The sequence below is a fragment of the Leucopleurus acutus genome (assembly GCF_964270905.1).
Source record: "Leucopleurus acutus genome assembly, chromosome: 4".
Taxonomy (NCBI): domain Eukaryota; kingdom Metazoa; phylum Chordata; class Mammalia; order Artiodactyla; family Delphinidae; genus Leucopleurus; species Leucopleurus acutus.
The window spans coordinates 4,944,725-4,968,882 of NC_139146.1; the positions used below are offsets into that span (position 1 = coordinate 4,944,725).

At 46.6% G+C, this 24,158-nt stretch overlaps 1 protein-coding gene across 1 annotated transcript; it reads right to left on the reverse strand.

Moving 5' to 3' along the window:
- Nucleotides 1-23,849, reverse strand: NOCT (nocturnin). Its single transcript, XM_082838045.1, has 3 exons — nucleotides 23,303-23,849; nucleotides 3,157-3,429; nucleotides 1-2,132 (listed from the first exon to the last, which is right to left on the reverse strand). The coding sequence occupies exons 1-3, from the start codon at nucleotides 23,808-23,810 to the stop codon at nucleotides 1,309-1,311; spliced, it is 1,605 nt and encodes a 534-aa protein (XP_082694171.1). The 5' UTR covers nucleotides 23,811-23,849; the 3' UTR covers nucleotides 1-1,308.
- Between the last annotated feature and the right edge of the window lie 309 nt (nucleotides 23,850-24,158).

A 24,158-nucleotide genomic window follows, 5' to 3' on the forward strand; every position in this document is an offset into this window, starting at 1 on the left:
CAACGTGCAACTACAGATCCACCTCTGTCCAGTTTCAAAATGAAGGTGTGAGTGGAAAGGACGGTGTGGGCACCGCATTAAGAGGATTAAAAGATCCAGTCTGTTCTCAGATTCTCTTTGCATCGGAAAGACAAGATATGAAAACACTGGCTTTAAAAGACCATTTATTTATTGATCTTAAATATTTACAACTCATGGGTTAAAACATCTATCCATTTATTACCAGTGGGCTATTTTTTGGGGATTTTTGTTAGGAAGGGGTTTCACCTGTTATCTTTACCACTTTTATTTCTGAGGGAAGAGAATTCCGGGTTATCTTTCTAACTCTATATTCCGCTTTCTAGTTGTTTTAAACCAGTCACCCGGCTATCTTAGTAAATCTCAACGACAGCCTCATTAACAGGCTAGAAATAGTTTCCCATCTCTGAAAAGAAGGTCCCACTGACTTAGCCACTGCCACATAACAGCTCCTAAACGACCTACTGTGCAAAGCATATTCAATACATATAATGACACTTCTGAGTGACCGCAAATGTACACCGACAGCATTCCGATGGAAAACCAGAAATGGAATTTCTTCAAGAAACATAATATAATGGGGGACACGGAGACACAGCAAGGATTTGTGAAGAATGTATCAAGGAGAACTGATATTTCCACTTAAATAGCAAGCAAAAAGCCCTCCAGCCTAAACGGTTCCTTTGTACACTACGATTTTATTAGACCCCAAGTAAGAACATCTTTAACGTTTTAAGAAGATTACTATAAATTACTCTATAACTTATGTTTTGCATGGTTTTTAAATGTTCATAATGCTATAATTTATTTACTTAATTTTACACGAAGATATAAAAAAAATAAATATTGCCATGCATGACTTGTTGATATTTTTAAAAAACCACAAATAAATAACTGGAAACCTTGTCTAGAGAAACTGTTCCTGCATACTTGTTAATTACAGGGGACTCGAGCAAGTCTATTTCAATACAGGATCCTGAAACTGAAAGAGCTTCCGAACAAAGCCAAATATAATGCCCTTAAATGATAAAATGTAATTAACGCTAAGGGAAAGAAAACAATACAAACCAAACCTGGAGTGCAAACACCTTTTTTGCTGTAGGTTTTAATGGAAAAGGTTTGTGAGCAAATGGGGTTCCTTCCCAAGGGCATGCTGGAGACATGGACACTGAAGTGAGAGGAACTGGGGGGCCTTCCTCAGTCAACCTCTCATCTTATTTCAGCTTCCTGAAACGTCCCTGGTTAAGACTTGGGATGAAGGAGACACAGACAAGCACGTATAAATGTCCATCAACGTTCCTCGTTAAAGCTGAAGTCGCACACTAGGGACAGGTGGTCTGAAGGGTAATTGAAGGACGGCAGGCGGTTGGGTCCAATCTGCTCCTCCGTGAGCAGATCCAGGGCCGACCTCACGCTGAGCGCGTGCTTGGAATACCAGATGTAGTCCAGAGTGTGGCGGCACTCGCCCGAGGTCCGGATCTTCCAGGTCGTGTACGGAGGTTCCGACTGCCCGTCCGCGCTCAGCAGCTTGTAGGCGCTGTTCAGGTTGAGGCTGGAGGAGGCGAAGTGTCTGTAGACCTCCTCTGTCGGCTCTGCGTTGAAGTCCCCGCAAACGATGAGGGGAATCTTGGCTCCCTGGGTGATGCTCTGCAGGTTCTGGAGAAGGTCACAGCCTTGAGCCGATCGAAATCGCTCCCAGCCAGTGCGAGCCTTCAGGTGGGTGACGGCGATGCAGAACTGTCGGCTGGACTCCTTGCACTCTAGGGTCTGGGCAATGGCCACCTGGTTGGTTTTCAATGTCATGGCCGTCAGCCTGATGTTGGCACTGTTGACTAGCTTGAATCGGTTCTGGAGGAAAAACAAGGCACAGCCATCTGGTCCGTTGTTGTGTTCCACATCCAGACAAGGTGACCAGGGCTTGGGGAAGAACGTGCCCTGATAGCCCAGTCTACTGAGGAGGGGGTGGAAGGTGTCAAAGTAGTGGTCCACCTCTTGGAGGCACAGTATATCGGGCTGGTAGGCTAGGATTTCTTCCAGGATGAGACATTTCCTCTCTTCCCACTTGAGTGCTTCAAGAGGGCACTGTACAAAGTTGTCTTTGCCTTCTCCAAGAGCTGAAAGAAAAAAGCCGGTCAGTGGTCAGCGACTAAGAACCGCTACCAAGTACCTGCGAGTCTCCTCAGGCTTGACGCTACCCAAGACCTTCAGAGCGCTTCCCCTGCTTCAGATGCCCTGGGTGGCTCTTCTCTTACTGCACCGACCTCTTACCATGCAGATGAAGCAAGCAACTAACCGATCCTTTCGTATTAAAACTATTTCTTGTCACTATGTTCTAGGACATGAGATCTTCTTAAGTTTTAGCTTCAGACAGCGTTCTCTGGCGTCCAAGAGATCTAAACTATGCCAGATGAAGTAAATACATTTAACTCTAGAGAGTGCTTTCAACACTGACTTATAATAAGCCATACTAGGCCTTTATAGACACCACTTAGAATAAATGACACCCATTTAAAATGGGCAGCTTTCTCCTACACCTGGAAAAAACAAATGAATCAAAGAGTGGAAAGTCAGGGAGCATGCCCTTCTTTCCAGAAAAAATGGTGACCCTGGTTTCTTCTTAAAATTTCAACTGCCACGTGATGGGCAAGAAGGTTGACTGACACACCTGTTTTTTAACTGAGCGGACCCAGGAAAGGAGTCCTTGCTACCGTACAGAGTAGTATCTTAAAGCACAGAGAACTGAAGCAACATCTCTGGCCTCAAATTATGAAGAGGCGTCCGGATGAGAAGCTGGCCTCAGGAGTACCCCGACTCAGCGCCACCCCTACACAGCCCCCATTCCCTGCAGAAGGTTCAGGGTCACCCGTTCGGTAGACTCAGTTTCCCCCTTCCAGGTGCTATCTTAGTGCTGTGGACAACTGATGAAAGCTTATGGGCTAACAGGAGACAGGAAGCACGTGCCGCGAAGCAGACACTTTCCCCGAGCACGGGAAGTCTGCACACGTGGAGGGGAAGGAGTACGTCTTCAGCTGATGGATTGGGCAGCGAAAGCCAGACGACACCCCTTCCTAGGCTCCCCGTGTGGGAGCTCCCCAGGCGGCCCCAGCGCCCCGCCCCTCTCCCTGCGCGCAGACGTACCTTGGGCAAGGATGTTCCACTGCATGACCCGGATGGGTGTGTGGCTACTACTGGGGCCATCGGCCCTCAGATCCACGAAACCCCGCTGGAAGCGGGGAGGCCGCGTGTGCAGGACGGCCCTGCACTCCTCAAGGAGCTCTTTAGGGTCAATGGGCTCCAGGTGTTCCGGGTCGGGGGCCACCAGATACTCTGGGTGCTGGGAGGCGGAGCTGCCGTCCAGGGTCTTGGTGAGAGCGCTGTAGAGCCGGCTCGTGCCGCTTCCCATGGGACACGCTGCGGGGAAGGAAAGCACAGTCACTCGCCCGGCTCCTCGCCGGAAGACAAGGCACTTACTGTCCACGGAAGCCGCGGGCTCGCGAGCTCACTTTAGGGCGATGTTGCCACGTTCGCGTTCTACGGGGTGGATTAAAGGAGCTTCCGGGTTCTAGCTTTCTCTTAGGGCGGGTACTTGAAATACCGCTGTGGAGATACCTCGATCTTTATGGCTTATTCTAACCTAGGATCTGTCTTTATAATTTACAGACACAGTCTTATGAAAGCACGGCTAAACAAAATCCATATTCCTTTTTCTGTGCATTTTAAGTGAGAACGTGAAGACCAGTGTGTACAGAGCCAGATATCAGAAAGCCCAGTTAATCCTGGCGAACAGATTCGGTTAGAGCAGGCTGTTGCCCTAGCCATGTCACCTATACAGATGCCTCTGCTGTGGCGAGAAACGGCTGGATTAAGTCCATATCCCACTTCTCGTCCATGTTAACTGTACACCAGGGATCTGGCTCCCTGTGGGACTCCAGACATCACGGAGCAGTATGGTCTGTCATCTAATATCGACTGCCAGACTTTTAACAAGTCAGAAACGGGGTTGGGAGCAGAGGCAGTTGCCCACATTTTCTGGGATCCTGGGAGGAGAAAGGGTGAGGAGAGGTGCAGGAGGCACTGTCAGTGCGCCTCCGAGGCTTCCTACTGTTATCCAACTGGACATGAACTCACTAAGGAGACTAGAGCACAACCTTCAACGAGTCCGCGTGAGGAGAGCTGTGCCCGCGCCTCCCTGGTAAGTAGCCGCCTGCTCCTTTCAAGGTCAGCCGTGTTGCCTCTCATTATAGTGTGCATTAGGGGCACCTTCTACCTGGAACCACCTCCTCCATTCCGTGCGCGGTTCCTGGTATGGAGGAACCTGGATTTCCCTACCCCGTCCAAGTCCTGGCCTCCTCTTGCAGGACACAAAGTTTCCTTCATAAAACGTATTATTTGGCAAGCTGATTGCATCTGAAACTAGCGGTTGATGGAACCTGCTGTAGCAGGTCACAAAAGCAGACTCAAGTGTTCACCACCAAGGGTTAACAAGCATGCAAGCATGCTTTCTACTGTTCCTTTTCATCAACTCAAAAGTAGTTCCCCAACAAGAAAGCTAGATGGAGGCAAAGAAACACACCAGTTTTCCCAACATACATTTCTGTGCACGTGCGACTGCCAGCAAGCCTGTTCTCACAAACGCACACGCGTGAACACACGCACACACCTGTCCCGAAACTGTTTGATTTGAATATATTAAATTCCTTTTAATAAATCTGTTTGCCTATCTGAGTACATGGCTCCAGAGGAATTTTCTTCTTGGCTGGCAGTACAACTCTGAAAATCTTTCTTCTGTACTTCTAGTTTTTTGGGTTTTTTTTTTAAGGCAGTAAAAATATTACTCAGCCATAAAAGGAAACGAAATTGAGTTATTTGTAGTGAGGTGGATGGACCTAGAGTCTGTCATAGACAGTGAAGTAAGTCAGAAAGAGAAAAACAAATACCGTATGCTAACACATATATATGGAATCTTAAAAAAAAAAAAGGTTCTGAAGAACCTAGGGGCAGGACAGGAATAAAGATGCAGACGTAGGGAATGGACTTGAGGACACGGGGAGTGGGAAGGGTAAGCTGGGACAAAGTGAGAGAGTGGCATGGACATATACACACTACCAAAAGTAAAATAGATAGCCAGTGGGAAGCAGCCGCATAGCACAGGGAGATCAGCTCGGTGCTTTGTGACCACCTAGAGGGGTGGGATAGGGAGGGTGGGAAGGAGACACAAGAGGAAGGAGATATGGGGATATATGTATATGTATAGCTGATTCACTTTGTTATACAGCAGAAACTAACACACACACACACACACAAAAATAAATAAATAAACAAACAAACAAATAAATAAAAGGCAGTAAAAAGTCCTACTGGGGGACTTCCCTGGTGGCACAGTGGTTAAGAATCCGCCTGCCAATGCAGGGGACATGGGTTCGAGCCCTGGTCTGGGAAGATCCCACGTGCTGCGGAGCAACTAAGCCTGTGCGCCACAACTACTGAGCCTGTGCTCTAGAGCCCGTGCGCCACAACTGCTGAACCTGCGAGCCACAACTACTGAGCCCGCGTGCTGCAACTACTGAAGCCCGCACACCTAGAGCCTGTGCTCTGCAGCAAGAGAAGCCACCGCAATGAGAAGCCCATGCACCGCGATGAAGAGTAGCCCCCGCTCGCTGCAACTAGAGAGAGCCCGCACGCATCACGGAAGACCCAATACAGCCAAAAAATAAAATAAATTAAAAAAAAAAAAAAAAAGTCCTACTGGTTTCTCAAGTGTGGTTTCCAGATCAGCAGCATCAGCATCACCCTAACGGTCGACCAAACTGTCACAGGGCGTCACAGCAAAGGCACAGGGGCTCCAGTATGTGGCATTTGTCAGGCTCTAGGCAAAGGACCAGCTTGATGCAGCTCACTTTCAACAGGACTGCTCTACATCCTTTTAATGCCATCATATCCTTGCCAAGCTGAGTTCTGGGGTAGTTGCTGTGATAAAAAGCAAGTACCATGTGAAAAGGCATGTGAAGAAGAGGGTAGCCGTGTCCAACAGGAGTCGAAGGTTTGAGGAGTTACGTGAAGCCAGAAAGACTGTCCCCGAGCCACACTTCCTTCTAAAAACTTAGAAAAACCTTCACGTGAAGTGAATAAGGAACAGGTGGGCGTCTGTTCAGACAATAAACGTGTGCCGGAAACAGACGGCGAGGAAGCCAATCAAAATTATATCCTACTGCAAAATGAGCTAAAAGGTAAGACAATGACAGAACAGCCTAAATTAGAAAACTCAGAAGTGAGGCAACACAAGGAATTAGTAACAAAAAACATACCAAAAAGAAATGAGGAGAGAAATCATTTAAGAGACAGTGGCAAACATTATGTACTAATTTTAAGCGAAGATGCAACATATCAGGAAATGAAACAAATACTAAAAACTAAAAATCAAGAAAACTTTTAGGAGCACAAAGTTTCAATCGTGCAGGATGAATTAAGCTCTGGAGGTTTAACGTACAGCATGGTGACTGCAGTTAACAATAGTGTATTCCATGCTTGAAATCCTCTAAGAGAGGAGATCTAAAGGGATCTCATGTCCCCACTCCCTCAAACACACAGGGTAACTATGTGAGTGACATATGTTAATTAGCTCGACTGAGGTAATTATTTCACAACGTTTACAAATATCAAAATATCGTGTGGTTTACCTTAAATACATACAATTTTTATTTCTTAATTATACCTCAGTAAAGCTGGAAAAAAATAAAGTGAATGGTTTAAGAGGAAAAAATTATGAGGTTAAAAAAACATGTATCATGGACACACATACCTGGAGAATATCAACCCAGAATGACCAACACCAACTGGGCTGCAAAGAAAAAGAAAAAGAAAAGATCCCTTGGGCTCTAGGCAAAAGCAGCAAGTAACTTACAAGGACAATTAGAGCATCACCGGACTTCAACTGCAATGTTTTATACCAGAAGAAAATGAAGTTACGTATTTCAAATATACGTCAAACTTTATATAGATGGCTCATCAGTACCCGAGCCAAGGATTTTATATCCAGCAAAACTGGAACACGGATGCCAGGAGCACTTCTTCCAGAAACTACTAGAGTAGGGGACGGCAAACTGCAGCCAGATGTATTTTAGTACAGTCCTCAAGCAAAGAATGGTTTTAAAGAGATGTCACACACACACACACACACACACAGTCCTCAAGCAAAGAATGGTTTTAAAGAGATGTCACACACACACACACACACACACACACACACACACACACAATGTGACAGGATTGTTTTTGGCCCTCAAAGCCTAAATGTTTACTATCCTGCCCTTTTCAGAAAGGTCTTTGCCACCCCTGGAACTAGGAACAAGATTTAGACCAAAATGACCAGAGACATTGATTTAAGAACTGGTGGTACTATATTAAACATACAGCTACTTAGAAAATCAAGTCTAAATGAGGTTAAAAGACAGAGTACAATATACGATGGCTCTGTGATCTGATAATGAACCAATGAAGGTTTAGTACACCCAAAAAAAGCATGGGGGTGGGGGGGAGCAGGGACCAGAAAGCAAGCATATTCAGTTAAACATTGTTTAACTGTTTTTAGGGAATTCCCTGGCGGTCCAGTGGTTAGGACTCTGCCCTTCCACTGCAGGGAGCATGGGTTCGATCCCTGGTCAGGGAACTAAAGATTCCCGTGAGCTGTGCATGGTGCAGCAAAACAAAACAAAACAAAACAGAAAAACTCCAAAAAACACAATCCACAACACAAAACATTGATAATTTGGACTTTATCAAAATAAAAAACTTAAAAAAGAATTGTCTTCAGTGATCATAATTAGTAATGGTAGTATCAGAATTCTTATTCTGAGACTGTTGTGTAGATGTGAGATGAAGCAGATTGGATATTCTAATTTCATCATTCCCTGTTGTCCTTTTTTGGTTTGGTCTTAGAAATGTATGTATAGGCTATTAGCTACAACATTCAAGGAAAACATTCTTGTTAAAAGTCGGCTCATTTTGGACCAATAGTGGATTATTAAATCTTGTCATTCACCTTATTTGTGACTTTTGGTGGTTTTCAAAAATTAAATTTACCATCAAAGGACAAAGCTTTGCAGCAAAAAAGAGGAAGGATGTACTGCATCGTGGGTATCAAAGCATCAGTTCCAGTCCCAGCTCTACCACCATTCAGCTGTGCCACTCTCCAGAGCTGCTGACAAGGCTTGTTAAGTGACCATCATTTCTTTAAGATTATTTGGAAACTGCATCTAGGTTAGAACAGGCAGCAATTTCAAACTAGTATTTCTACTAGAGGGCACACACATCTCTATTAAGAAAACGTGCATATGTTATTCAAAATGACTTTTATTCCCCTCAAATTTGAGTCCCCAAGTGGACAATTTCTGTTGGGTGTAATAAAAGTACTCTGGAATGCACTAAAGGTTGTCTTTTCAAAAATTTTACTGACATAGACCCTTTGCTCTTGTTTCACGAGATTCCTTTACCCAAGAAAGAGAATCGGGCAAAATTTCAACTAAGAGACTGGGCAGAGGGCAATTTCAGGGCATATTTACTATAGTCCTGTCTCTCCTCCTTAGGTCTTACAGGAAACCCTAAGGCGGTCCCCTTGATGGACAGATGCAAGCCTGAATACCCTGTTTGATAACGAAGCCAGCCTAGGACATGCCTTCTGATACCAAAGTACCTGGGAAGCTGGTCAACCAATCGGCTTCTCGCATAGAGAGCAAGGCGTCAGGACAGAGACACATGGTCCTGGAAGAGGACTCCACCCTCCTCCTAGACAGCAAGGCTCTGCTCCCGCTGGGCGCTCCGCATTCTGTCCAGCCCTGCAGGTCACTCTCTCGGCCAGTGGGCACTGGCAAAACTAACCTCCACAACCTAATCGAACCCTGCAGTCCCCAGGGACCATCTGTCTGCAGTCTGCTGATTTTACATTCTTATTTCTCTGCTCTCTGAACTTTGGGAAGAACGCTCCATACCTAAAACACATGAGCTGATCTTTTCTCTCAAGAAGTGTCTGGTTGGGCTTCCCTGGTGGCGCAGTGGTTGAGAGTCCGCCTGCCGATGCAGGGGACGCGGGTTCGTGCCCCGGTCTGGGAAGATCCCACATGCCGCGGAGCGGCTGGGCCCGTGAGCCATGGCCGCTGAGCCTGCGCGTCCGGAGCCTGTGCTCCGCAACGGGAGAGGCCACAGCAGTGAGAGGCCCGCGTACCGCAAAAAAAAAAAAAAAAAAAAAAAGAAGTGTCTGGTTAAAGATTAATAGATAAATTAACAAGAGAAAAAGTGAATGCATACTGTGTGGAATGGGCTGGGGTATAGTAAGGGCTAAACCCATCAGGATGGAGAAGAGTTATCAGAAAAGGACTTCAGAAAAGGACTCAAGGTATTCAGCTCTCATTCCTGACTCCACCGCTTCCTTGGTAGGTGGCCACCGTGAGCCCCTGCCTCGCTCTCTCAGACACCACTCTGGTCCACAGGAGATACACCACTGAACAGACGAAAATCTCTCTCCTTATTGGCTACGGGGCTTATTTTGTACGGGGGAGAGACAAACAAGGTGAAAGACATTTTGTCATATGCTGAAAAGTGCTTTGGAGCAAAATAAAAAGGTGAAAGGGGAGACAAGGAATGCTAGGGACTGCACGTTGCTAATTTATACAGGACGCTCAAGGAAGTCTCACTAAAGGTTACAGAGATCTGTCATAAGGAAACCAGTCTTAGAGAAATCCAAGAACATTCTGGGCAGAGGGAATGGTGAATGCAAAAGCCCCGAGGAAGGGGGCTTCCCTGGTGGCGCAGTGGTTGAGAGTCCGCCTGCCGATGCAGGGGACGCGGGTTCGTGCCCCGGTCCGGGAAGATCCCACATGCCGCGGAGCAGCTGGGCCCGTGAGCCATGGCCGCTGAGCCTGCGCGTCCGGAGCCTGTGCTCCGCAATGGGAGAGGCCACAGCGGTGAGAGGCCCGCGTACCGCAAAAAAAAAAAAAAAAGTTTCCAAGGCAGCTGGCAGAGCAACCAGAAGGGTGAAGCTGCCAATACAAGTTAGGAAGACGGGGTGGGATCTGCCGTAAGACATGACTAATGCTCAGGAGAGAGGTGCAAACTGGAAATGAACACGTGCAAGACGTCGGGCACAGACGAGGACTCAGCTCTGGATCAGACTGGGGAGAGTGTGGTGAAAATCTGCAAAGAAGGCAAAGGCCAGGGGCAGGACAATCGGGAGAGCAAAGTAGAGAAAGTTTCGTCCACGAGGGAGCTGTGTCCTGTGTCAAAGGCTACTGACGGTTCAAGGAAAATGAAGACTGAGCACAGCTCAGATCTGGATTCAGCAACATGGGAAACGTTGGTGAATTTAACGACAGCGATTTTTGATTTTGGGTGGAGGTGTTGGGAGAACAGGACAGAGAGTGGAGATGTATTTTCAGAAAATCTTGCCCCCCTCCCCCCAAAAAAGGAGAGAAATGGAATGGTGGCTGGAGATGAAGGCTTGAGAATTTGGGGAAGCAGCTGTATCACGTTTGCTTGCTAACGGGGGTGACACAGCAGAGGGAGAAACCCACGAGGCAGGAGACTTCAGGCATGACGACAAGAGGAAGGCGACAAGTCCTCCCCCAGAACGATTATCAACCCGGACGAGAGTGTCAAAACCAGCCTGAATTGCAGTGCTCTGGACGGAGACCAAAGGCATACAACGAACTGAGAAGCTTTTATTCACGAAAGCGATTGAACTTCAGTTAAGGACAGTGCTAGCCTGTGCCCGGTCCTGCCGGGGCTGGTGCCACCCCTCCCCCTCAGCTCCATGGAAGTATTCAACCAGGGCGGCAAAGGTACTAAATTAAGTTAAAACCTGCCCAAAAGCAAGGCCCGGGCCCTGACGGCTTCGCTGGTGAGTCCATCAAATATTTAAGTAAGAAGGAACAAGGCTTCACAGACTCCCACGAACTGCTTCCCACGCAGAGCCGCTCTGGAAGACGGTTTGGCAGTTTTAAAAATACACGTAGAATTCATGCCCCTAGGTATTTACCTAAGTGAACTTGAGTTCATTCAGGAATATGTATGCAGGGGCTTCCCTGGTGGCACAGTGATTAAGAATCCGCCTGCCAATGCAGGGGACACGGATTCGAGCCCTGGTCCTTAGCGTGTGGAAGATCCCACATGCTGCGGAGCAACGAAGGCTGTGCGCCACAACTACTGAAGCCCACGCGCCTAGAGCCCGTGCTCCGCAACAAGGGAACCCACCGCGATGAGAAGCCCACGCACTAAAACGAAGAAACAAAGAGTAGCCCCCGCTCGCCACAACTAGAGAAAAACCCATGTGCAGCTATGAATGCAGCCAAAAATAAATAAATTTAAAAAAAAAAGAAAAAAGGAATCCCCATGGTACTGAGCTGGAGTCAGAGATATCAGCCTGAATTCATGTTTCACTTACTATACATATATAGATGTGTAGATACAGAGATAATGAGCGATGTGGACGGCTGTGTTTTTCCACTTGCTGTCTGCCATGAGCTAATCATTTATTTAATTAATTTAATTAATTAATTAACCATCCCCCTGCTTTTTTCCCACGCTACAAATGTCTCTTTTATATCTTTACATGTCCGGAGTTATTGTGAGGATAGAAACATAAATCTAAAACATTTTGCTAAGATATAACATTACTTCTTAAGGAATTTTGTTTGATTTTTTTGTGGGACCCTAGGAGGTCCTGATGCCTTGTCACGCCCCAGCAGATAAGGTACTTCTGTAGCAATGAACGCTTTCAGTTAAAACTGTCATTTTTACATGACGCTACGCGAACATATATAATAAATACACATGAATATTTATGTATTTACATGTATAACGTAAGCTATATCTAGCCAATAAGTATAAAGATTGAAACGGACACGTTCTACACTCACAACTCAGTGCGCACTCACGGCATACATAGATATCTAAGAGGAGGTTCGCAGAACAGCTTATTTCTGCATGACATCTGGGCCATTTTCTGGTGCACTCCATTTCTTTTTTAAAAAATGCTGGTCGTGACCCGACTTCGTTTGGTTTCCGGCCCACCGATGGGGCGCTGCTCCAGCAGCAGCTGTGGGCATGGTTCACGGGCCACTGGGGATGTCTGAGACTCTTGGAGCCACGCGCGGCCAAGGTGTTCCTGACGCCGAGCCCCCACGTGCCGTTTTCTCTGTCTTGGTGCTTTGCTCTCCGCACAGCCGTCGTGAAACCGCTGTCCTGTCGGCACGTCCCGGCACCCAGCGGCCCCGGGCTCCACTAGTGGCCACGGTACGCATCCCCATCACTCAGGGTTTTAGTTTAAAAGTGCCTGTTTTACTTTAAAATGTCGCTTAGTGAGGCAGTAGTATCTCTGTTAAATGTGCAGCCTCGATGACATACCTTTAATAGGTGACAAAATGGAGCGTCCACAGAAACACTTACGCTGCACGCAAAATACGCTGCCTTAAGGAAAAGCGCTCGGGTGAGCGCCTGAGCTGCAAAATGAACTCGGTCCTGTCTTCATGGAATACCATTTCACCTCGAAGAGCCGACAAACTATAGTTCATCACATATGGACACGAGGCAGACACGTACCCACAAAAATGTAAGAAGAAGTCAGCCTGTCACTTGAAGGAAAACAACGGACAGAGTTTTGGCCCACGAGGAAAACTTCTGGAAAACATACCTGTCATCGGGAGCCTGACAAGTCCCCAGTACTTAAAAAAAGTTTCTGACAAGATGGGTGGCGAGAGAAGCTACAGTTATTTCTATACTGTGTAACGCTTGGAAGATCTGCATAACGCAGTGAAACAACATTTCCCAAATAACCAATACCAAAAGTTCACTGATATATATGGTATCAGATTCCACGTCACAAATAACCACGTATTAACATAAGAGACTACTACTACTAACATAGAGACTACTACAAAAAAAGACTACCCACGATTATCTTATAAGGCTATTCAAATACTTTTTTCCAATTATATCATCTGTGAGAGACTCAATTTTCTTCATATATTTTAACCAAACCATATCACAACAGACTGAATGGAGAAGCAGATACGAGAATATGGCTGTCTCCTATTAAGCCACACTTTAAAGAGATTTCCAAAAATGTCAGACAATGCCACTCTTTCACTAACTTGCTTTTTGTCTTGGAAAACAGTTAAAAAGTGTTACTTACGTTAACACTGATTTTACTATTAAATGACTTGATAAACATTTAAAAATTCTCGTCTTCCTTTCTAACATGATATATAAACATAGGTCATATTAATTATGTTATATATTAACCCACATAGACAAAATTCTGTGGGACCCTCCGTATTTTTTAAGATTGCGAAGGGGTCCAGAAAACAAAAGGTGAGACTGTCTCTTCTAGACCAACCATCACCTGAGTGTAGACATCCCGTTCCAGGGGATACAAGCAAAGCAATCCCCGGGGAGAAAATGAGAACTAAAAAAGGTGAAATGAAATAACAGAAAGTAGACATGTCTGTAATTCACACAGAGCACGTATCTGAATTCTTCTCAAACTGACAGAGCATCTGATCACAAAAGGTGGGAGAGGTCACTGCCGCTAGGCTGTCTCCACGGCACTCCAGAGACTAGTACTATCTCCAAATCACGGACAAGCTTCCCTGACCTCGGTCTTTATATTTCTAAGCTAGATTTTCCATAACTCAAAGATATTCTTCTCATAAAGTCAGGTGACTGAACCAAATCAGAAGGGATCTGGGGAAGACCCAATTCATTTCCTCCCGTCTTCAGTTATTCTTTTCGGCTTTTATCCTAAGAACATACGAGCTTACTCAGTTATTTTTCAAGGCTTTATTTCCTAAAACTTTCTGGTAACACAGAGACATCAATTCAAAGGAAGTGCTAGGGAATAAATAACTCAAAGTGGACACCAAGGAGACGTCACATGCTATTTGTGTACTTATAACACCGTCGTGGCAAGGCTCAGAGCCACCCAGGAACTGCTAGGTGGGAAGGCAAGTTATCTAAATTTGAGAACAAAGGAACGCTGAAGAGCGCGCGACACCCTCTGCCCCTCCCCCACCCTGAGGATGACGCCCCTGACGGCTAACGACTGCTGGAAGCTTACTATGCACCACTCGCAAATTAAGTAATTCTCACTACATTCCTAGGAGGAAGCCACTCCCCCTTTTACGAGGAGGGATAACTTAGTAACAATTCTCTCACCTGTTTTTAAAAAAGTCATTTTTTCTTTTAGAGTATCGACCGTTTAAAAAATCTTTTCACACATAAATACAATTCCAAAATTGCTTGCCTTTCTGCTGAAGTTTTATACCTTAATAGGGGTTGCCATTCAGGGCTTTAAAACGATTGTCACAGGTTCAGAACAGCAACATGGAAAGCCACTTTCCTGAGGCAAGGCAGCACAAACAATTCATCCAGGTGGTTGCTGACATACTGGAAGGCATGAAATCTCGACAAAACCTCTACTGAACTTTTATTTGGCACTCATACTAGCTTCTGGGTCGAATTTTACATGTGTTTGGAGTGTTATTTATTTGACCCCAGATTATATTTGGTTTTGGCCCCAAAGTCATTTTTTTCCAGCCACTTTACTAGAGAAAGTTATCAGCCATCACTTCAATGTAATGCACATGATGTAATTTATACAGGCAAAAGGCAGGTGATAACAGCTTTCTCTCTCATGCCTCTATTTCTCATTTAGCTGCACCGCTCCCATCTCTTGCCGTTTCCCAATCCTATAAGCATATTTCCATATACACCGAGAACTGGATGCCTGCGTTCCGTGATGATAGGATGGCGATGAACAAATATGTCGCTATTTCACTTGATAGGAATAACTCTCCTTACCTTTGTAACAGCCTTTAAAGGTCTGTCAGAGAATTCGCATTATTTAGGTTCCAGAAATACAGCACTGGTATGTAAACTTCCCCCATTCTGTCATCCCTTTATTTTCCTAATAAAGCAAAAGTGGGCTAACTACTAAAATACAGAATACAGTTACTCTTTAAGCTACTGATTACTAAAGCAACTCTAAAGCAACAGGCAGACCACCATGTAAGTTCCTAAGAGTGCCAGCCATCAGAGGCAAACGATCAGGGGTTTCATGAAAACACCTTCAATCAATAACTAGAAGGCTGGATGAGAACCCAAACAGCTGAGACCTAAACTGACTGGGCTGACCACCCCAAGCAGTCCTAACAGCGCTCAGAAATCTCAGCGGAAAGACCTCTCTCCACGTAACATTTCTCTACTTACCCAGCAACTGCTTCTTCTAGAGTCTGCCCAAACCATTCAGTCTGTTAATAATTTCTCACAACCAGCCTGAGCTCAGTCTCCTGAAACGATGGCTTGGCAAAAAATACCGGTTAAAAAGCAAAAACTGAAGAAAGGCCAGGATTCTCTGGGTCCAACGCCTGAGAAGCTGCTGGAGCCGACCAGCCTTGGGCCCGCGGAAACCTCCAAGCGTCAAGTACCCAGAAGTGTAAAGCGCAGACGTCACGGGAAGGCATCACTGAACAGCGAGCCTGTGCTGCCACCTACTGGCCGCGCGCTGAACCACCTCGGGAAGTTTAGACGGGCTAACTCGGCAGCTAGCTTTCACGGGGCTCCTTAGAGCAGCTTCCTGAACACACGCGGCCACCTTCAAGACAGTCACAAGATAACCATCGACCTAAAACAGCCGGGGTGTTGGATATGTGGTATAGTTCGTATTTACTGAAGAAGTCAAAGATTCACAGCCCCCCGCCTCACAGCTTCATGGAGCGAGCCCCAGTGGCTCCTTCTTCTCTTACTTAAATGACCCTTAACATTTGAACTACAATCCCTGTCCTTCACTCATTCCTCCTCATAGGAGGAATAGGGACTGCATCTGCCTTGATTACCACTTCCCCTGGTACCTGGTACCCGGCCTAGCGCTTTAAGAACGTTGATAAAAGAAAGGATGGCAAGTGGCAGCAAAGTGTTCATTAAGGACCCCTGTCAAACACGGGCAGAAGAACCGCCTTACGTTGGTAGAGCACTTTAGGGTGCAGTAGGCACTTTTACTTGCTGAGACACCTGTTACCCTCTCAAGAACCCCTTGGCTATTTTATAGATGAGGCTCAGAAGTGACTTGTCCAGAGCCACTATTAAATGTACTCTGTATTTTTGGAATTTTGTGAGACTGTAGTCAGGACCCTCTCTTTGTGGTTATGTATCAGCCAGAACACCGAAACTCTAAACAGTGCAACACGTCCCCGGCAGGTCCACCTGGTAAATGCAAGTTCAAGTTCTGTGACGCAGTGTGGACTTGTAGTACATTACACTCCCTGGGTCCCAGAGACCGGATTCTACGCATGGGAAAGCCTTACGGCGAAAGCTTTCACTTTTCTCAGTGAGGCAAGATGGTCTTGAACACATGGACTCGGGTTAGGCTGCCTCGTTTCAAATCCCGGTTCCTCCTTTACGAATCAGATCCTGACCAAGGTATTTACCTCTGTGGCTCACTTTCTTCACTGAGTTACTGGCCGCTGAACTGAACTAGCTATACCCAGCACATTCGAAATGGGAGCTAAATGTTAGCTATTTTGTTACTGTTAGTGAAGTGCACTTTCTGGGTTTAAAGAGAAGCCACTTTTAACATGTGAGAGCCCAGCATGTACCATGCTCCTTGCATGTATTTTCTTACTCTTTCCAACAATCCAGCAAAGTAGGTATTGTGTTTGCCCACTTTCATAAACACGGAGACGGAGGTTAAGCGATTACCTGGTTTTCTCAGGATTGCACAACTGGCAAAGCGTCAGGCCCTGGGGAAGGCGGCCTGCACCCTGGACCGCTGCTCGGCAGCATCCCTGATAGCGCTGGTCCAGAGTCAGGACGGTGCGCGGTGCGGTGCGCACGGGGTCAAGAGGTCGAATTCCACCTCCTCTGCGAGAACGTCACGAGGACGTCACCGCTGTCACGGTGCGCACGCTGGCACGGCACAAAGTGTACAAAGCGGTGTAATGACCCGCACGGCGTGGCTAGAGATATCGAGTGAAGGTCACGGCTCTCAACCTAGCGTGTCTAAAAATACAAGATCCTAGATACAGCGTGACAATCCCAACGACCTCTGCTGGGCAGCAGTCACAGACAGGAACGCCCACGTGTCTTCCAGACAAGGCTAAGCTGTACCTTCAGTCACGCCCGATTCATCTAGAAAATACGGCTAAGGGAAAGAGAAACCCCTCCACGATGAACGCTGAGGTTAACCTGTTAAAACTGGTGCTCAGATTGTTAGTGGCCTGGCCAAGCACTTCCACAAGCCCGGCTTCTCTAGCAGAATGCCCTGAAGTGAAACTGAAAAGGCAGAAATGAAAAGAATCTGGTGGGACAGCAGCTCTCCACTAAGACATCAGGTCTGTGTTACTACCTGATGCCCATCACTGACGTTCCCGGGATACTCGAGAAGTGGGCCAGGTTTACAGCTACGAATGGAAACATGGAGTGTGGAGCCAAGAGGACTATTCTGCTGGTATTTTTCCCTCTAGATCAGAGGTCCACACACCACAGCCCGTGAGCCACATCTGGCCAGTGCCCTCTATTTGTGCTACCTGTGATCTCTGACATTTCTAAATGGTTGAAAAAAAAAACTAATAATATTTCATGATGTGAAAATCATATGAAATTCACACTTCAATGTCCATAAATAAGGTTTATGTATTGTCTGTGGCTGCTTCCACACTACAGCAGCAGAGATGAACGGTTGTAAATATAATCCTAAAATACACATAGCTACACATATTTACAACTACACAGGACACAATGTAAGACGAGGCTTCTGTGAGAAGGAGTGGAGAACTAGAAAATGCCCAGAAACTGTAAACGACTGCAATAGACATGTTCAGAAAATCTCATGAAATAGAGATAAAAGACTTGAGAAAATGAGAGGAGCCACAGAGGGTGGATCTGTATGGACAACAATCTGTCCATTGTTGAACCATTGTTGAACTTTTCAATAACATGATACAGTGATGAATATGATAAAATAACCCAAGAAATAACAGAAAATCTTCCTGTGCTAAAGCATGGGATGGCCTTAGACTGGGCTCACCTGACCTGAGACATTTATCCTGACAGAACTTTTGAACACCAAGGACAAGCAAGCCTAAACTTCTGGAGATAACCAGTACTGACAAAGACATTTAAGCTCTGAGGGAAAATATTTTTATTAATGGGCATGTGTTACTTGTGTAATTTAAAATATTATTTAAAAAAACTATCATGATGAAAAGCTGCTCAACATGATGAATTATTAGAGAAATGCAAATCAAAACTACAACGAGGTATCACCTCACACCAGTCAGAATGGCCATCATCAAAAAAATCTACAAACAATAAATGCTGGAGAGGGTGTGGAGAAAAGGGAACCCTCTTGCACTGTTGATGGGAATGCAAATTGATACAGCCACTACGGAGAACAGTATGGAGGTTCCTTAAAAAACTAAAAATAGAGCTACCATATGAGCCAGCAATCCCACTACTGGGCATATACCCGGAGAAAACCATAATTCAAAACGACACATGCACCCCAATGTTCATTGCTGCGCTATTTACAATAGCCAGGTCATGGAAGCAACCTAAATGCCTATAGACGGACAAATGGATAAAGAAGATGTGGTACATATATACAATGGAACATTACTCAGCCATAAAAAGAAACGAAATTGGGTCATTTGTAGAGACGTGGATGGATCCAGAGACTGTCATACAGAGCGAAGTAAGTCAGAAAGAGAAAAACAAATATCGTACATTAACGCATATATGTGGAACCTAGAACAATGGTACAGATGAACCGGTTTGCGGGGCAGAAATAGAGACACAGATGTAGAGCACAAACATAGGGACACCAAGGGGGAAAGTGGCAGGTGGTGCTGGTGGTGGTGGGATGAACTGGGAGATTGGGATTGACATGTGTACACTCATATGTATAACCAAGAAGAACCTGCTGTATAAAAAAAATTCAAAAAAGAAAAAAACGATCATGAAAATTTTCCAAATAAAATTCAGCATGAACCACCTAAGAGAGAAATGCACATCAACCTTGAATCGCTAAGTATTCATCAAGTGTGAGAACCATTCATGTGGTTATCAAGGTCCTACGAATCCGGATTAGAGGGACTCCTAACAATAAACATATATGCTGAGTCTCCCTCCTCCTTCCAAGGACCCGAATATACCTGCCTCACCTCTTTTAGCAAACATCCCATCCCAGGAACCTACAGAGTATATAGGTATCCACCTACCTACTCTATAAATTGTACACTCCCATTACAATGTCAGTGTCAGGTTCTGTCTCACTGAACTTGCACAAAGACACCAGTTCTTTCCTTTCCTTGAAGCTCGCTTTTGCTCAGGTAAACATTCTTGCTCAGGCGTCTCCTGAATTGTCTTAGGCCCCAAGCTCACAACTCTTAACACTCGTCCAGAATTCTCTCCGGGTTTCCCAAACTTTCCAGGAGGAACAAGTACCTCTAGGAGTGGAGCTTATAAAAGACTCCCTAGGCTTTCCAGAGAATCACCTGGGGCATTTGTTAAACACAACACAGCCAGGATTCTCAGGAAAAACTGATTCAAGTAGACAGGTGAAAGGCCCAGGTGATTCTCAAGTACACCTTTTCCCAGGGTGTTCATCGCTGTTCCCATACCTGCCACCTTCTTCCGGCACATGGTCTTCTCTCACCCTCCTTTCTTGCATTCAAAGCAAAGTTTTTATCCAACAGATCTAGCCACACTCACGTCTTTCTTCTCAATCTCTGCTGCAATTAGTCATGAGAAGCAATAAAATATTTGGCCTTTTAAGTGTACTATGTTCAGTAATACTTGCGGATCAACTGATACCAATTTATCTTATTAATTTTTTTCCCCTAGGTAAAGTCCAGCAAGCGAAGTTAAATGATTTGCAAATGTTCATACAAGTGTGTTGAACGTGAGTCTGGAGCCATGGTTACTAATTCAAAAGCCCCCAATAACTCACTGCATTTAAGCTCTTACCATTAAATGCTACAGGAAAACAATACCTTGGTTCTCCTACAAAGAAAGCAATTTATTTCTGTAGAAGCTTGATAATTACAAGCTTTTGCGTTTCTTCTCTCTCATAAGCAGCTTACTCACACCGTGAAGGGACAAACTAAATAAAGCCGCCTCCTCCAACCAGCCGGTATTTGCTTTTAAAATTGTACCAAGAAAAAAAGCAACATGTTCCAGTGATGGAGAACAGTAATTCAGCCAACTCTTCATTAGCTGAGGAGGAAGGCATTTATAAACCCACAGATGACACCGGACCAGTACAGTCATCCAACACAGTAACTGTGGCAACTGGTGCTTCTTTATGGGGGCTGCTGTCCTTCCATGAGAAAAGGTAGCAAAACACTGCTGGGTCCCCCTTTCAATTCTAATAACCCAGCATTTGATGACTGCAAAGAGGCTGCACTCATCCTTCCAGTGACCTCTGATTGCCAAGGGGTGTTAAGTTAGGAAGGAACTGATTATCAAATGGGGTCAAGCGTGGGGCTTTACTACCCATTCCCCGCCGCAAAAAGGTGCAGAAGGGAAGAGTAGCTTCAGTTCCCTGAAGGTTTCTCTAGCCAGATGTCTAAACCTTGGGGCCTGTAAGAATAATCTGGTTATTACTGTTGCTATTTTGTTAAGTAATGTGGAATCTGGGGCCCACCGGTAACAATTCTGTTTAGTAAGTCTACAGTAGGATCTATGAATCTGCATTTATTGAAAAAGCACCTACTGCTGGTTCTGAGGCTCTCTGGGAAACATTTTGCAAGGTATCTCTTCTCTCACCCTGACACAGCCATGCCTCATGCCTTCCACTTTGCTCCTGGCTTTTCCCAAGCAAAGCGTTCTAATCTCTTTCCATCCTAAACTGCACTTCAAGGCCCAGCTCAAATGCCAACCATGTTCTGAAGCCGAAAAAGATCACCATGGCTAAAAGAGACTTTGCACTCTCTGGCATCCTTGTGCCATTTGCAAACCTTTAATTGTAACAGGCTAAGAATAAAAGGTGTTTGATTTCATTAAACAGTCCTGTCTTTGTGCAAAACTCACCTCTCTTCCTGGGCACTACACTCCTTAGAGGCAGGCTAAGTCTCACGTTCTTTTACCTCCTATAATAAAGCACCTACAGAGCGAGACAGGCTGTAAGTTTCTGAATGAATGAGTGATCAAGCGATGAGCTGATGAATGCATTCATGAGTGTCTTCCAACAAGTAGCTGAAGCGAAAACTGCGCAGAAGCCGGAGAATTGCCTAGATCTTGTAGTGGTAACTGTCTATAATAGTTTACAATAGTGTAACTACCATAAAATCTTTCAATTTCCTTCTAAAACTTCAGGGGACTTCCAGAAAGTTCATTAAACATCTTTCTGGGTCCAAAGCCTAAGATTTCAAATGTTCTGGCCTCTCTTCCTCAGCCAACAGCACAGCTCTCTGTATGTGTGTTACGCAAGCTATCTGTACTCCCAAGATGAGCCTACTGACTAACTGCCCCGAGGGGCCTGGAGGAAACTTAAGGTGAAAGGTTAAGATAGGAGAGACAGCTAGGAAGACCCCAATTGGTTTTCTTTCACCCCTTCTCCTACCTCAAACCTAACAATGTTCCTCTTGAAAACTTCCAGCAAGAAAAACCACTGACCTTCCCTGGTGGAGCAGTGGTTAAGCATCCACCTGCCAATGCAGGGGACACGGGTTCGAGCCCTGGTCCGGGAAGATCCCACATGCCGCAGAGCAACTAAGCCCGTGCGCCACAACTACTGAAGCCCACGCGCCTAGAGCCCGTGCTCCGCCACCGCAATGAGAAGCCCGCGCACCGCAACGAAGACCCAACGCAGCCAAAAATAAACAAATTTATTTATTTAAAAAATACTTTATAAAAAAAACACTATCAGATATTAGGTGGTAACCATTCTAACAGTTATTTCATTGTGCCAAACTCCTATAGAACTGGAAAGATCTCGGTGACTGCCAAATTCACCCTTTTTAAGAACACTGAAGAATTGAGAGTCTCCGGTAACCACTTTAACATCCTAAATTTATTTTACTTTATTTTATTTATTCATTTATTTTTGGCCGCACCGCAGGGTATGTGGGATCTTAGTTCCCCCGTCAGGGATCGAACCTGCGTCCCCTGCGGTGGAAGCGCCGAGTCTTAAACCACTTGACCGCCAGGTAAGTCCCTAGTCACATTTTGGGTGATCACTTTAAGTAAAGCCACACTGAACATATTCTTTTTACTGCTCAATCTGTCCTTAAGTAAATCCCAAACTTGGGAATTCCCTGGCGGTCCAGTGGTTAGGGCTCAGGGCTTTTACTGCCCTGGCCCTGGGTTCAATCCCTGGTCTGGGAATCCCGCAAGCCACGCAGCGGGGCCAAAAAAAAACCCCCCAAAAAAACCCAAACCGTTAATCCAGACCTTTGGAGCAAAATGTAGTTATTTACAATCTAAGATGCTCATACGTCTTAAACAGCAATAAACTTGAGCACAACCAAAATACACTTTTTTAGTGTGGTAAGATTGCCAGTTTTGAAAGAGACGCTTTATTCCTCATTTTGAAAAGTATGACTACTTTGTACGTAGATTGTAGCCGCGGTAATGGGTCCTCAGGCAGAAACCTCTGTGGCCAAAAAGGGGAAATCCAGGGCACGTGACGTATAAAATTGGCTCTTGGCCAAGACGGCATCACCTTTGCAAGATCTTAAGCCAGGTATACAGGACGCAGAATGACGCAAATATTAAGACGGGAAGGCTCCCGAAAGATTTCAAATGTATGTCCAAAGAGTCAGTGCGTGTTATAACACACTGTTCACATGACATTTTTCAAAATTCAGAAACCTAAAAGACATGCAGGTCACGTGATAAGTGTAACTTTAGATTTTTTGTTTGTTTGTTTGCATAAAATGTTCCATCATTAGTGCGATTAGAAACAAAACACAAATAATCTGCAGCCTCGGAAGGGGAAAACTTACAGGTCAAGAGCGAGAAATACAAAAACCACGGCATCGAACGGTAAGGATCAAACTAGAAGCTCCCGCGGGGTTCCGGTTCTTACCGGACGCGGTGCAAGCCCCAGGCAAGAGAAGGCGAGGGCAGAGCCGCAAAGCGGAGCGGAGACAGCGGCTCAGGGAGAGGGGAGCCCGCTTCCCGGTCCGACCCCACCGCCCGGCGGCCCCCGGCTTCCCATTCATTCCGCGCCGTCTCCAGGTGGCGGCCGCGCGTTGGCCGCCGCCGCGTTCTCCGCCCGGAACCGCCGCGCACTCACCTGTTCGGGAGCAAGACCTCGCGACGCCGCGGGCCGCCGAGGCCACCGCCAGGAGCCGGGGGGAAGCGAGGCGGGGGGCGGCGGCGGGCGCCGGCGAGCGGCGGCGCGGCGGCGGGCCGGGCGGGCGGCGCAGGCCGGGCGCGTCCCTCTGCAGCAGGGCGGAGCAGAGCCGCCGCGGGCTCTGATACATGCCGGGCGCCGCCGCCGCCGCTGCCGCCGCCGCCGCGGCCCCTCGCGCGCCCGACCCACCCGCGGGCCTCGCCGACGCGGGCGAGCCGAGCAGACTCTCGGGGGCGTCCGAGGGGAGGCTCCCGGGCTCCTTCTCTTCCCGCCGCGGCCCGGGGGAAGGTGCTGGGCAGGCGAGCCCGAGACTGAGTGGCTGGTGCTGCGGCTGCTGCGACGCGAAGGCGCTGGCTGCAGCCAGCCGGCGAGAGCTGGGGGGTAACCGGCGAGCGCAGAGCGCTGACAAAGCGGGCGCTACCAAGCGCGACAGGGAGGGGGGATCCATAGGATCGGAGCCAGGCGCGACCAGGTAGGGACTCCTCGAACCGGAGTGATACTGATTTGGGAGGAAGCGGATCTTAAGCTATTTATAGGGTGGGGGCTATGGGAGGTCCAAAGTAACAAGGATCCCTTGAGGCGGTTTTAAAGGAATGAGCCTCCCCTTCCGCTGGCTGCAGTGGAAACGCCCACAGGCTGGGAGACCCAAGACCGCTCCAGGGCTGTGGCCCTGGAGACACGTGGGTGTCCGAGTGGAAGACAGCATCCGTGTGTGCGTGTGAGTGGACGTGTGAATCCGGCAAAGGGTGTCCGCCCCCGACGCCGTCGGCGGGACATGTTGCGTTAAACGAAATTA